We start from the raw sequence: 13,920 nt of genomic DNA, 5'->3' as shown, positions 1-13,920 counted from the left end.
AGCTACCCAGTTGTTGTGGTGAATTGTGATTTATTTGTCTCGCATTGTAGCACATAACCTTTTAAATGGAAGAGGAAAAGCCAACTCCTTTGTAAAGCTTAATATATGACCATCTACCCCTTTACCCTATGAACTGGATTTGAAAGAGAGGGGATCAAGTGAGCGATGTATTTCCCTTCCTGCAGCTCTTCCTTCAGTATAATGCATTCCATTAATAATGCTTCCATTACTAAGCTTGATTTGCACACTGCACACGAATCCATAGGAGATCTGAGCGCTTTACATGAGGGACAGTAGGCTACCAGCTGGCTAAAAGAACCTAAAATAGAAAGTTGAAACAGGACTGTTTGGGGGAGAAACGTTATACTGAAGGCTTTGTGGGAAATTATGGTTCTGTAGGTAATTATGAGGCCCTTAATAGTTTCCAAATTACACGTAAAGCTTCCCAAGTAGAAATGTACTCCTGGGTTCATGAGTTTCTCAAAAGAATCGACATCTACTGACAATTAACAATAATGGCTTAAGATACAGCCGGTAGCTATCATAATTAAAGGGACTAAATAATGGCACTACACCAAGGGGCATCAAATCCTGTTACATACAGCAGTCTCTAAGCAAAATATAAGGCAGGTGAGAACTGCTTAGGTCTGCTCCCCCAAACTGATATAAGTCCTAGTATCTCAGAATGTGGCTGTATCTGAAGACAGGGACTTTATGGAGGTGATTTATTTAAAATGGTATCCCACGAGAGTAGACATTAATCCAGTCTCCCTGGGCTAAAAAAGAGAGGAAGACATTTGGATACAGATAAAAAGGTGCTGTGAAGACACAGGGTGAGGCAGGCACAGGGAACAGCGTCCCATGGACAAAGAAAAGAGGTAAGGAACAGATCCTTCTCCATCACCAATACCCAGGAAGATGCAGTTCTCAGGATCAGACCTCCCGCCTTTCCAAGCGGGAGGGAGAGCTGGGTTATAGCACAATGCTACTTAGAAAACTAACACCGTCTTAGGCATAATGGTGAAGAGATGACATAAAAAGCAATTAAGACCCTGAGATTGTCCTGGGTGGTTAAAATATGAGAGGAAAAGGGTTTCAAAAGATGTGCTTAGACAATTGCGATTAGATATGTACCCTGCTATGTCTATGATAAACACTATCAGTGAGTGCACGGTTGGAAGAATAACTTCTTGAAGTTGTGTAAACAGGAAAGAAAAACACACTATGTTACTGTTTTCCACATGGCCAAGGATCAAAATAAGGCCAGATTTCTGGATCTAGGCACAATGAGTAACTAGACAGTAATGCAATAAGTGCTTCTAGATATCAGGCAAGATGTAGCTCAGTACTAGACCCATAAGAGAAGGAGATACACTGGGGAGATCCATATTCATCCTTTTTTTCTCACATGGATGTTTCTAGGTAGTTACAGCTGAAGCGATAGATCAGACATCATGGTATGGCTGAGTTGAAAAGACAAAAATCACACATGTTTTCAGAGAAAGCAAGGCAGTGGAAAGAAAAGAATTAATAAAAAAACAAAACAGAGTCACAGAAGGATCTCCACAAGTCAGTGACCAAACAACACTGATGTCTAGTACAAGTGTCCTCAAATCTAAGAAAGCAAAACAAAACTCACCAGGGAGGAACAACTGCAGAGAGATGTAACGGAACCACTGCTGCAGTTTGCAGAGGATCAGAAACTAAGCCCAGACCATGCTGAATGCAGAGCCCTCACTGTAAACATGGTCACACACAGGAAGTCTGATGAACTGCGGTAAGCTAGTCCCAGAGTTTACCTAGTATGCATGAACTGACCCCATTAGGCATTACAAACACGCCTTGAAAGAAAGAATACCTTGAAATACTTTGCTTGCAGGTAAAGTAACTCTCCGCTGGACTTAAGCTCAACTACTTGCAAAGGAAGACAGCAGAGGTCACGTGCTCAGAGACACATGGTGTCAGGCCAGGATGGAGCTCAGTCTGCAGTGTGCTTGCCAGACATGCAGGAGTCGTAGGATCAAGCTCCAGCATCACATGAACTGGGTGAGGTGGTGCATTTCTGCAAGCCCAGTGATAGGGAGAGGGGAGCAGGAAGCTAGAAGTTCAAACATCCTTGACTACATGAGACCCTGCCTGATAAATAAATAAAGAAATTTAATTAAAATCACATATATGGTCTCCATATATAATATATTTATTTATTTATACATGTTGTCTATCATGCAATAGACCAGAAAACAAATTAATCAAAAATTTTAAGGGTTAAAAATATATACGCTAGAAAATACGCAACACTGTAAATCTGAAATCAGTGTTAAAAACTCTCAGAAATGGCAAATTCTGGAGAACCAAAATTCTCAATTTTGAAACAATTAAAAAGCCAAAGAAGGAACCAGAAGGGGAATTAGAAACCCTTTTAATCTGAAATATGAAAATACAGAATATGTGACATGCAGTTAACACGGCAACAAGGGAAATTTTTATATTTCTAAATGTGTATTATAGAAGAGTCATTAAAAAATTTTAACTTTTCACTCAAATCTAAAAAAAAAAAACCAAACCGAACTGAGAAAGGAGAGAATAAAAGGAAATTAATAAACAGTAAAACATAAAGAAACTCCAACTACAATGCCAGGTCTCTGAAATGACTAAAACATATTTAATAAAGTATCTGACCCACTCAAAGGTGGTAGGAAAGAGAGAATAAATGCAAATTCCAACTCTAGCAAACAAACTCAGACAGCATAGATTTAGATGCTACACAGCAGCTTAAAAGGTGCACACAAGATTTTTGAGGTCCTAAATTCCACCAGACACTAGGAGAAATAGAAAGTCTTTGGAAAAGTGGATGATTAAGACTATTGTTAAAACCGCACACCAGGGCTAGAGAAGTCAAAGCGACAATGCTGACACTGAGCGGACCCTTCCTCCCAGTAGCTGGTCTGCAAAGCACCAGACATAGGCTGCAGTCTGGGGAGGGAGCAAAGGCTTTCCTCTAGGTAAAAACTGTTCAATGGTGCAAGATTGGAGCACGTGAACACCCCTACCCAACACACACACACACACACACACACACACACACACACAGATTCTAGTTAACAAGGTACGGTAGTTTGAATGTAATTGACCCCCATAATTTCATAGGGAGTGTCACTATTAGGAGGTGTGACTTTGTTGAAGAGGGTGTGGCCTTGTTAGAGGAAGCCTGTCACTGTGGGGCAGGTTTTGAGGTTTCCTGTGCTCAGGAGACTGCTTGGGTGTCTTAGCCAACTTCCTGTGGCCTGCATATCAAGATGTGGCCAGCATCATGTCTGTCATGCTCCCCACCATGATGATAATCGACTGAACCTCTGAAGCTGTAAGCCAGACCCATAAATTAAATGCTCTCCTTATAAGAGTTACCGTGATCATGGTGTCTCTCCACAGCACTTGAAGCCTTACCTAAGACACAAGGTGATCCACAAGCCATTTGTGGTTTCACGAGAGCACCCTCCTCACTGTGGACAACTGACCAGAAGGAGCACGGCTATGGTACCATGGAGGAGGCTGTTTGAAGTTGAAATGCCTGGGCTCAGAAATGTTTTAGATTTCACATTTGTTTCAGATTCTGGAATATTTGCATTTACATAATGAGATATCTTAGGAATCGGCCCAAAGCTAAACATAAATTCATTTATATCTCGTAGCCACCACAGACACAGCCTGAAAGCAATTTTACACAATAGTTTTAACAGTGTCTGTATTTGGACTTCAACTCATCACAGGCAGTCAGAAGAGGTTTCCCACTGACAGTGTTATGTTGGCCCCCAGAGTCTCAGACTTTTGGATTAAGGCAACTTAATGTACATAGCAACCCAGGTGAGAACAAAGGAAGGCAACAGGTGTGCCACAGGGGAGCCGACGACAGTCCCACAGACTGAGACACTAATGTCGTTCCCATCTTGCAATGTTTAACCATTTGCTTTATTACCTCCTTCTATCAGAGATATTTGCTATCGGAGGGGGAAAAGTTTCATTTACAACTGTTCACCCAAACCAGGAGACATAGGAACACATCCTACACAGAGTAGGATGAAAAAGAAGATTGGGCATGGCTGTCCAAGGAGGTGGCTTTCTCTTAGCATTGCAGACCAGTGCTTCCAACCGGACTTAAGTACACATAGCACATTTAGATGCTCTCATCCCAAAGCAGTCAGTGTAGGAGACTAAAACTGATGAATGTGTCAACAGTTCATCCCACAAAGGTCTAAATAAACATAGTCTTAAAAGTTGATCAGTGATGAATTATGATAGAGTGCAGTTTGGGCTTCATCAACACTACATCCCTGACGTTGACAAAATGAAGGACAGTCATCCCCATTCTACTCCGTTCCCAGCTCTGGTATCCCGAAATGTTCACACTCATGTTTGTAATAGCATTTGAGGTCAGTCTGAACAGAGGGTTGCTCATTTACTTCAGCTAGGAGTAAGACACAGGAGATGCTTTGAAAAGAGATGCCATGGAACTGGGAGACATTGTATATGCGTTTGGGGGTAAGAACTGTGTTCACAGACACGCCCGTGGAATAACAAAAATTAAATCCGGGAGCTTGGTTACTGCCGGCATTTCTCCCAGGGCAAGCACACATTTAGTGTCCCATTAAATCAAAGGATGCCCACTGCACACAGTGGCATGCTTCACCAGCTGGTGCTAACACGGATTGATGTGTGTGTTCAATCACACCGAACCTGACATGCCTCTGGAAATTTATACTGCACAGCGGAAACGTTTGCTATGATACAGCTTCCCACTCCCTTGAAGGCAGTAACTCACCAGGTAGAAATACAGCTCACTTAGCAGTTTTAAAAATCCATGCTTAAAGTATTTTCAGGGGCCAATGATTCACCGGAACAGAATAGATAAAGTGGGACTTGTTAAAAAATATCATGGAGGAGGCTTGAGAGGGGTCATTTTTGATTATCCGCTAAGACCATGGGGAATCAAAAGATATGAAACATGGCTTTTTGTAAAGTCTGGTGAAAGATATATTACCAACAGGAATAAATAGCATGTAAGAGCCAGCCCGCGGTACCATCCAAGTCAAAATTCAAAGTTTGGCAAATTTTTTTTTTATTCTTTCCACTTCCTTTTTTCCAGATGAAATTAGGGAACATATTTGGGATCATTCCAATCTGTCATCTAATGGCATATTTTACCTCCTCGTTGGCTCGATATCAGCATGTTTATAAACTACCAGGAGGAACACTTACTTCTGAAACCAAGAGATCTGAGCTAAAAACCAGATCCCCTGAACAACAGATGATGTCAATGACGTAGGGAATGATGGGTGAAGCACAGACGGCTGGAGTCTCCTTACAAAGAAGCCAAAAAGCTCTTCTTCCAGAGAGTACAGAACTGAGAGTTTAGAGACATTTGGGTTATAAACTAAGGTATTGTGTAATTCTATTAAGTTTAAAAACAGGCTTAAAGTGTGAGAAACCAATTTTGTTTCATATACAAGTAAGTAGTGACATAGGTTTTTGGCAGAAAGAAAAATTTACAGGGGCAGGAAAGATTGCTCAGTAGTTAGAAACACTTTTTGCTCTAATAAAAGATTGAGTTCAGTTCCTTGCACCTGTGTGTGTGGCTAAATTGTTTGTAACTTTAGTTCCAGGAGTGATCTGATGTCCTCTTCTGGAACCTTCACTTATGTGCACACACACACATATACATAATTAATACATTGGAAAGTTAGGAAGGAAGGAAGGAAGGAAGGAAGGAAGGAAGGAAGGAAGGAAGGAAGGAAGGAAGGAAGGAAAAGAGGGAGGAAGGGAGAAAGGGAGGAAGGAAGGAAGGCAGGGAGGGAGGGAGGGAGGGAGGGAGAGAGGAGGGAAGGAGAGAGGAGGGAGGGAGAGAGGAGGGAAGGAGGGAGAGAGGGAGGGAGGGAGGGAGGGAGGGAGGGAGGGAGGGAGGGAAGAAATAAAGCTAGGAAGAGAGCAAGCGAGCAGACCAGCCCTTGTCACTTGGTGGTATATCTCTTCAGCCACATCAAGCCACATGCCAATCATTTCACAGACTTAGCATTACATCTTTTACAGTATCTTCATTGATCTACAGAGCTTTAAAAACCACGAGGTTCTTTAGAGAGACCAATCTATATGATATTCTGTTCTAAAAAGGCATAAAGCAAAGAAGCCAACAGCCCACGGTGCTCCTTTTCTTAACCTGGTGAGCATACTGCACACAGTGGCCTGACTTCCACACTCCAGGTCCTGAGTGACCCCTTGTATTACTCTACTTTCTCATGGCTATGACACAATCCTTGACAGAAGAAAAAGAAGGGAGAAGAGTTTTACTTGGGCTCAGAGTTTTGAATCATACAGTCTATTATGGAAGTGAGGGCAGAGCTGCAGAAACAGCAAGGTCTTTAGCAGCAGGAGCCTGTGGCTGCTGCTTCTCACATCGTGGCTAATCAGAAAGCAGAAAACAGACAAGAATCAGAACTGGGTGTAACCTTCAATGCCTGTTCTTAGTGACGCAATTTCACCAGCTAGGGCTCATGTCGACAAACTCCCTAAACAATGCCAACAACAGGGACCAAGAGTTCAAATAATGAGTCCGTGAAGAGTGGGCATTTCTGGTTTAAATCATCACACCTCCCATGGGTCCTTGGCATGTCCTTCAACCTCACAGAGCTGTCAGTTACTCACCCACTAAATAGGGAGAAACACCCCAATTTCACCACATTGTTGGACGTTCAAATGAAATGTCATGTATAAAAATGGTGAGTACATACATTTATACACTCAATAAAGACTAGTTTTCTTTTATATTCTTTGTGAATTCTTCAGAGTAATACAGAAAAACTGAAGTAATTTTTTAAACGAGAAAATAAAAGGTCAGTATTCACAGGTGCTCAGGAACCGCTTGGCTCTCATTTCTTGTCTCCTTTCTTCTGCCTTCTCCCTGGCTCATCTTAGAAAGCTTCCACACACTCAGATACGTGCATCAGCTACTTTTGGGTCACTGTGGCAAATACCTCACAGCAAAAACTCATGGTTCTGGAAGTTCTCTGTTTGCCATCATTGGGAAGCTAGGATGACGATCATGGTAGTAGCGGCAGCAGCAAGCAGAGGGCTGCCACAGCCAGAGACTCCAAGAACCAGTCCTCGTGAAAACTTACACCAACCCCTCAAAGGTTCCATAGCTTTCCATCTAGAGAATAAGCAGTCAACACATAGCCTGTGGGATATTTTAGATTTAAACTATAATATTATGCTGCTCTAAATTCCAGGTTTCGCAAGAACATCTGTGCCCTTGGTAGTGTGTTCTCTGTTGCTTTTGTTTGCTTGCTTTTGCAGGCTTCCTATGGGGGCAAAGGCTAGTGGTATCTGTGGAACTACGTCACTTGGAGGAAAAGCCAGCACTCTGACGCTGGCTTTCCCACTGACCCTCTGTGGTGGGAAAGTTATAAACCTTTAGGAGGTAAGGTCTGCCTGGAGAGATGCGACACTGTGGGAAGGCTCTGGAAGTTATAGCCTTGCCCTACTTCCAGTTCTCTCTCTCTGCTTCCTGTGTGTAGAATTGAAAAATGTGATCAGTCATCTTCCTAATCCCGCCTCTGTGCCATGCCTTCCCTGCCACGGTGGACTCTATCCCTCCAGAAGTGTAAGCCCTTTCTCCCTCAAGTCACTTTTAGTCACGATATTTATCACTGCAGTTAAGAAGTAACTAATGCAGTCTGGAAGTCCATGCTGCCCCCCCCCACCACCACTACCTTTGCTGGACATTCACACAACTTTTCTTATTTCTCCCACAGGAGCTACATCAGAACCTTGGCTCTGGCTGCTCTCTCTGCTTGGAAGGCGCCTTCCCTCCTTTAGGTCTCAATTAAATGCATTATAGGCAAGGCCTTCTCAGATTGCCTCTTCCCTTACCCAGCATTCGCTCAGGCCTGATTTTCAACACCACCTGATTTAGCATCTCTCCTCACTTACCTAGCTCTCTCGATCTTTGTCAATTGTCTGCATGTCTCCTTCCCTTCCTTCCCTCCATATGGGCAGCTGTCTCCTCTTAGCACCCCTAGCAGATATGCTAAAGAGGATCTTAATAAATACTTGTTGGACAGGCGAATTCTGCTTCTTGGGAAGGTCAGTCCTTTGGAATTAAAACAAAATAGCCTAAAGAAGGAAATTAATAAATGCCTGAATGAATACAGGAGCAGGTGACTCAATTCCCAATTTATATCTAATACTCTAGAGATATTACTTCTGCGTTGCACTGAGAAATCACCTGACAGAAACAAGGGAGAAAGGTTTATCTTGGCTCCTGGTTTCAAAAGGAATTGAGTTCTCTATGAGGGCAACGGCAGTCACATGGGAATAGACTAAGAAGAGAGAGCTGGGTAGGAAGAGTGGGTAAATTCTTCAAAGACACCCCTCCCCTCCCTGGCTTAGCTAACTCTGCCAGGCAGGCCCTACCCCTGAAGGGCTCCACAGCTTGAAGTGGTGCCACAAACTGGGCAGAAAGTGTTTAAATCATGAGTCTGGGGTGACATTACTCATTGCAACCACTACAATATAGATAGCTTGACGTGAAAGTGAGAAACCAGAAAAACAGTCTAAGTAAGGAAATTAGTCTACGCAAGGAAAAGAAAAGCCACAGAATTCCAAGCAAGCCCCCGACTTTCACTGTGCTGGATTAGACAAGTCTGAACGCATCTGGATTTCTCTGCTTGGCTGAAATTCTCTCACTGAAGAGATTTCAAATTACAAACTCTGGATTTATTAGAAAGATTTTCAACAAAAATCTCAGGAGCACTTACCTTGCTTATGTAAAAACTAAATAAGCCGAAAGGAAATCACCACACACACTTTAAAACATACTCAGAGGCAAAGCTGCAGCCAGTGGGTACCACAGAGACAGGAAGGATGAGCTGAATGAGAGAAGGGGCTTCAGATGGTCACTGGGCATCACGTGCACAAGTGAAAGCCAAATCTACTATGGTGCTTGCTTACTGAGAGGCAAGAATCACACAGGCAAAGCGACTGGCTTGGAATGAAACAGCAAAGTAGTAATTCATTTTGCAAAGCCCATTTCAGGCACACTTTGCATAGTACTCCAGCCTCACCCAAGGACCAGCAAAGCCTGCCATGCAATTGGCCTTACTGTCTCAAACTTCCTCCTGCACCATCTTGAAGGGCTGATGTTTTTTGGTTCAAACTCGGAAGTACATGTCTAGGAATCTTCTTCCTGCCATATGGGTGGGTAGGAGACCATCACAGTGGTCAGGAACGTGGGCCTGGAGGAAGACTGACAGGTTCAAGGAAAGCCACTGTGACTCATAGCTGGGCCCTTAAGGATATGTCACAAATCCTCCCTGAGCCTCAGTTTCTCCATCTCTAAAGGACTGTTCCCCATTCTCACAAGTCCAGAAGAAATTGCATGGAAAAGTACTTATCACTGTGCTCCGGCATCCAAGGCCTTACCAGCTATGATTATATTACCAGCTAGCATGTTGCCCTTGCGTTTTAAAATAATCACTGCTCAAAAATCTTCATCTTTATTTTAAATTAGTAACTAGGGTTTCTGAAGAATTTATTACCTATTTCAAATGAAGGTATTCACTTCAAAGTAGAAAAAGACCTACCAGACAGACGTGGACAGTGTATTCTAGGTATGGCTAGCAGAAATGAAGCCACTCAAAGACTCGTTACAATTCTACTCCTAAGTAAAAAATATACACGTGTTGTTATCAGATACCTTAAAAAAAATGTCAGAGAAATATGATGACATAGAATATTTATGTAAACTAAAAAAAGAATAAGGCTTAAAAATACATAGATAGAACCATTCGGTTCAAGGAGGCACTTTTCTAATAAATCATCCAATAAAAGAATTGCCAAGCCAAACAGTGATGGTGCATGCCTGTAATTCCAGCACTCTGGGAGGCAGGGGCAGACAGATCTCTGTGAGTTCAAGGTCAGTCTGGTATATGAGCTAGTTCCAGGGCAGGCTCCAATGCTACAGAGAAACCCTGTCTTGAAACCCCACCCCCTAAGAAAAGAAAGAAAAAGAAAAAGAAAAAGAAAAAAGAATTGCCTAGCCTAATACTTTAGATTACCATATTGCTTGCAGAACTGAAAAAGCAAGCAATATGGCAACCAAATGCATATTTACGTCTTCCAGTTTTACTAGTCACACTAAGCGAAGACACGCGTCAGAAGCTTCATCCTGTTACACAAGAATCTGTCTCACACTTGGAGTTTTGATTCAATAGTGTAGGAGGAGGTGAGTTATTTATGTTCTGTAAAATGTCCCCAAGTATTGCTAATGCTAAAATCCACAGTTAACAAACACTGGCCCAAGGCAGTGTTTTCCCCGAGGTGAGTTGTTTCCCCTTGGAAAATCCTCACTAAATACCATTGCCCTTGAACTCTTCCATTCCCAGACAGGACCCACGAAGCCCAGGCTGGCCTTGAACATGTGAGTCTCCTATTTCGCATCTCAACTGCTAGGTTTACAAGTTTATATGACCAAAAGAATACTTTTTGGCTACTATGTGTTGCTTCGTTCCTTCCAAAGCAAAACTTGACTCCTTGTAGTTCAGTGAAGAAAAGGTGCTGAGCTACTCTTGAACCCTGAAAACTCAGTCCTCCTTTGGAGTTACCAAAGGGGTGAAGGAGATGGGAAAGTGGGGTGAAGTGGGATTCATCCCATGAAATCAAGTGCCTGCTTGTCTTTACAGCTTTTTTTTTTTTATGTGTATGCCTCTGTCTGTGTGAGGGTAAGCCACATGTATGTAGTATGTGTGTGTATGCCTGTGTCTGTGTGAGGGTATGCCATAGGCATGTAGGTTCTTACAGAAAAGTTGGGTTTCCAGTAACTGGGAGCCACCTCAGGGGTGCTGAGAACCAAACTTGAGTCCTCTGGAAGAGCAGCAATGCTCTTAACTGCTGGTCCAGTCCTCCAAGCCCCTGTTTATCTTTTATACAGTACTTTGCCTCTGAACTGTGGTCTCCTGTGTGACAACCACACATAGCTATGAAACATCTGATTTGTGGCTGGTGGCCTCTGTGCTGGGAGTGCAACTCTAGACAGAACCCACATTGTACCCACAACCTTCTTAATACTTTAGTATCCAAGATTGCCACTTCATTACCTCATTCAGCAGGTTTTGTTTTAACTCGATACTGCTCATCTGGCATGGGTGAGCACGGAAGGCAGAGCGGGGAACAGACGTCAAAATGTTCTTACTCTCATGGCATTTTATATTTTCATTTGCAATGGCCTTTGAAAACTACCAGTCCTACTGTAGAATGGTTTTCTCCAACAAGCATGAGTCAAATAAAGTTTTTTTTTTCAAATATGTTATTTTGGTGTAGAGAAACAAATAATTGAGAAACAATATCAGTTCAAGAAAGTTAGGTGGGTCAAAGGAGAGAAGAAATGAGAGGAAATGAGAGACCAGTGAAAGTCAAGATTTTATTGTTTCTGTTTAACAAAGGGTCTCACCATGTGACCCAGGGTGGCTCACGAGTCCCCTCCCCCTCCCCCTCCCCTGCCTCTATTTCCCAAGTGTGTGCCTGCCGTTCATGAGCTTGTTGCCGAAGAGCAGTGTCAACTCAGCAGTCAAACTGTGGGTTCAGAGGTTACAAGAGAAGAAGAAGAGACACCCACCTGGGGCCACACAGAGAACTGAAATTTAGCCACCTGTAACAGGACCAAAGAGTTCCCAGTAAAAAACATTTAACAATTCTCACTGGAGATGGCATCAGGGCAAACCAAAGCCACCACTGGAAAAGGCTTTTTCAGGTAGCTAGAATAAATACGCTTTATCTAGTTGTTAAAAAAATTTTAGTTGTGGGGGAGGAGCAAGAGATAATAAGAATATTGTTTTGGCAAGCCATTGCTAACCAATGAGAACCCAGAAGGCTTACTCAGCTATCACACAAGGCATTCTAAAGGAAGCTCTTACTGCTAACCCCAAGCTCCTCCCACTGCACCACCGGGTCAGAGGCCGGCCATCCCTCAGCGATTTCTAAGATGCTGCCCCTACAGCTGTATCACAGAAAGTCAATTCATAATACCTGGGCTCTGGCCAATGACAAATTGCCCTAATTTGATCAGAATGGGGTGCCTGAGTGAGTCGAGAGTGAGTGTCAAGGGGAGGAGAGATGTCAGCCACAGTCGCAAAGTTGGGGTTATTATGAACTAAGCTCGGCATGAAGACTCTGACAAGCATCCTTACCTAGCTCTGGAGGCAGAACAGTCAGGCGGTTCCCCTGGATGTGGAGCTCCTTCAGCTGGGTGAGCTCACCGATTTCCTTAGGCAGTGAGATCAGGTCATTATCCCTGAGGCTGAGCTAAATATACGAAAACAGGGAGCTGTCAAAACATTTTTCATAAAGAGGTGCTCAACAGAAACTCATGCCCTCACCCAATGCCCTCTCTTCCTTCAAGGCTCAATCTTTCCAATTCATTTAAAAGTGTCTGAGGCTAAAAACAAGAAACAGAAGTAGGGGCAGTGGTTCATTCCTGCAAAACAAACCTTACTCCTGCCCAAATTGACTTGATTCTACTCCTACAAGGGCTGCAGAAGTGAATTGATTTTCTAAGAATTTAGATAAATCACTTACTATCTGCAACTTCGTGAGCTTCCCAATATCTGGAGGCAGGATTTCAAAATCGTTGTCACTTAGATAGAGTGCACGCAGGGTGGCTGCAAATTAAACAGCAATATATAAACAGGGTGGCAAGGAATCCAACCATCTGGGGTCTGATCAATGAAAGGGAGTCAGCTTTGATTAATAACCCTGGCGGGATGAAAAGCCTGTGACATACCTAGGGCTCACTCTAATAGCGAGCAGGTCAAACCTAGATTTACCGGTTGATTGTGGTGCTGGTGTATCCAGGAAAACATCTGTATCCAGGAAGACTGACACAATTAACAACCCCGGGCTTTACACAAAGAGGTTGGCACCGTTGTGATGTTTTCAGAAACGATAGCAATGTTTCTCTAGTACTTTAGATTCACATTTATTATACTATTTGCAGTTCAAGAGAAAGAAGGACCACATGGTCCCACAGGGCCACCCACATCAGAATCCAGAGCAAAGGAGCTCTTCCATCAAAACGGATCTACGTCAGATTGGAACTTTCTTATACAAATAGATCCATTTTAAGAATGAATACATGAAGGGCTTTCCCGTGACGGACACCATTGTCATGACTTTTTGTTCCCATAATCAGGCTAATTACTGTCACTTTTCTTTGTCACTTTAATGATGAAACTGAATGAAGACAAAGGTGCTAAAATGAGGACATGGATTTAAGAGATTAAAGCTTAAAGCAAGCAGAATACTTGCACAGATTATAAAACGATGGCATGATCCCAGCCTCCGAAGGCTAAAATCTTAAACAGCTAACAACAACAACAACGCAAATTTAATTAGATGTACTTTAAAACTTTGCTTAGCAGCTATCAAATTACATTCCAACATGGGAAAACAGACAGAAATGTATGTTATCACATATAACAAAAATCATTTTCTCTGTGGCCCAAGAAAACAATTTAGAATTGGTTTTATGTGCTTCAGAATGTCTGGTAGGCGGCATGAAAGGGAAGTAAAGAGTGGAATTTTATAGGCTGCTTCAGAAGTGACAGATTTTCTAGTGTGGCATTGTGACAAGAGGTTAAAGAAAGGGGACTCACCACAGTGTAAGGCCTGCCTAGGCCCCATAGCGAGGGCTAGGCCAGGCAAGGCTATCTATGAGGCCCTTTCTCAACAGTAACTTAGTAATAGAAATAAACACACAGAACATGGCCAACAGAATGTTCACAGGACACAGAAGTCCCTGTCACAGGTGCAGATAAACTGACTTCACATACAACTCTTCCCTGAGTATTTCATGAGTTGCTGGGATGTCAATCATCC

At 42.8% G+C, this 13,920-nt stretch overlaps 1 protein-coding gene across 1 annotated transcript in view; it reads right to left on the bottom strand.

The window, feature by feature from the left end:
- The window catches only part of Rsu1 (Ras suppressor protein 1), a 179,384-nt gene that overhangs the window by 113,332 nt on the left and 52,132 nt on the right, over positions 1-13,920 (bottom strand). The window contains exons 6-7 of the mRNA XM_057787590.1: positions 12,622-12,704; positions 12,234-12,348 (exon numbers count right to left, since the gene is read on the bottom strand). Coding sequence (XP_057643573.1) covers positions 12,234-12,348; positions 12,622-12,704 — 198 coding nt within the window. The remainder of the gene's footprint in view (positions 1-12,233; positions 12,349-12,621; positions 12,705-13,920) is intronic.

The sequence above is a fragment of the Chionomys nivalis genome, chromosome 13, assembly GCF_950005125.1.
Source record: "Chionomys nivalis chromosome 13, mChiNiv1.1, whole genome shotgun sequence".
Classification (NCBI taxonomy): domain Eukaryota; kingdom Metazoa; phylum Chordata; class Mammalia; order Rodentia; family Cricetidae; genus Chionomys; species Chionomys nivalis.
Note: the sequence above shows the minus strand (reverse complement) of the source record. Positions and strands in the feature narration are given on the sequence as shown.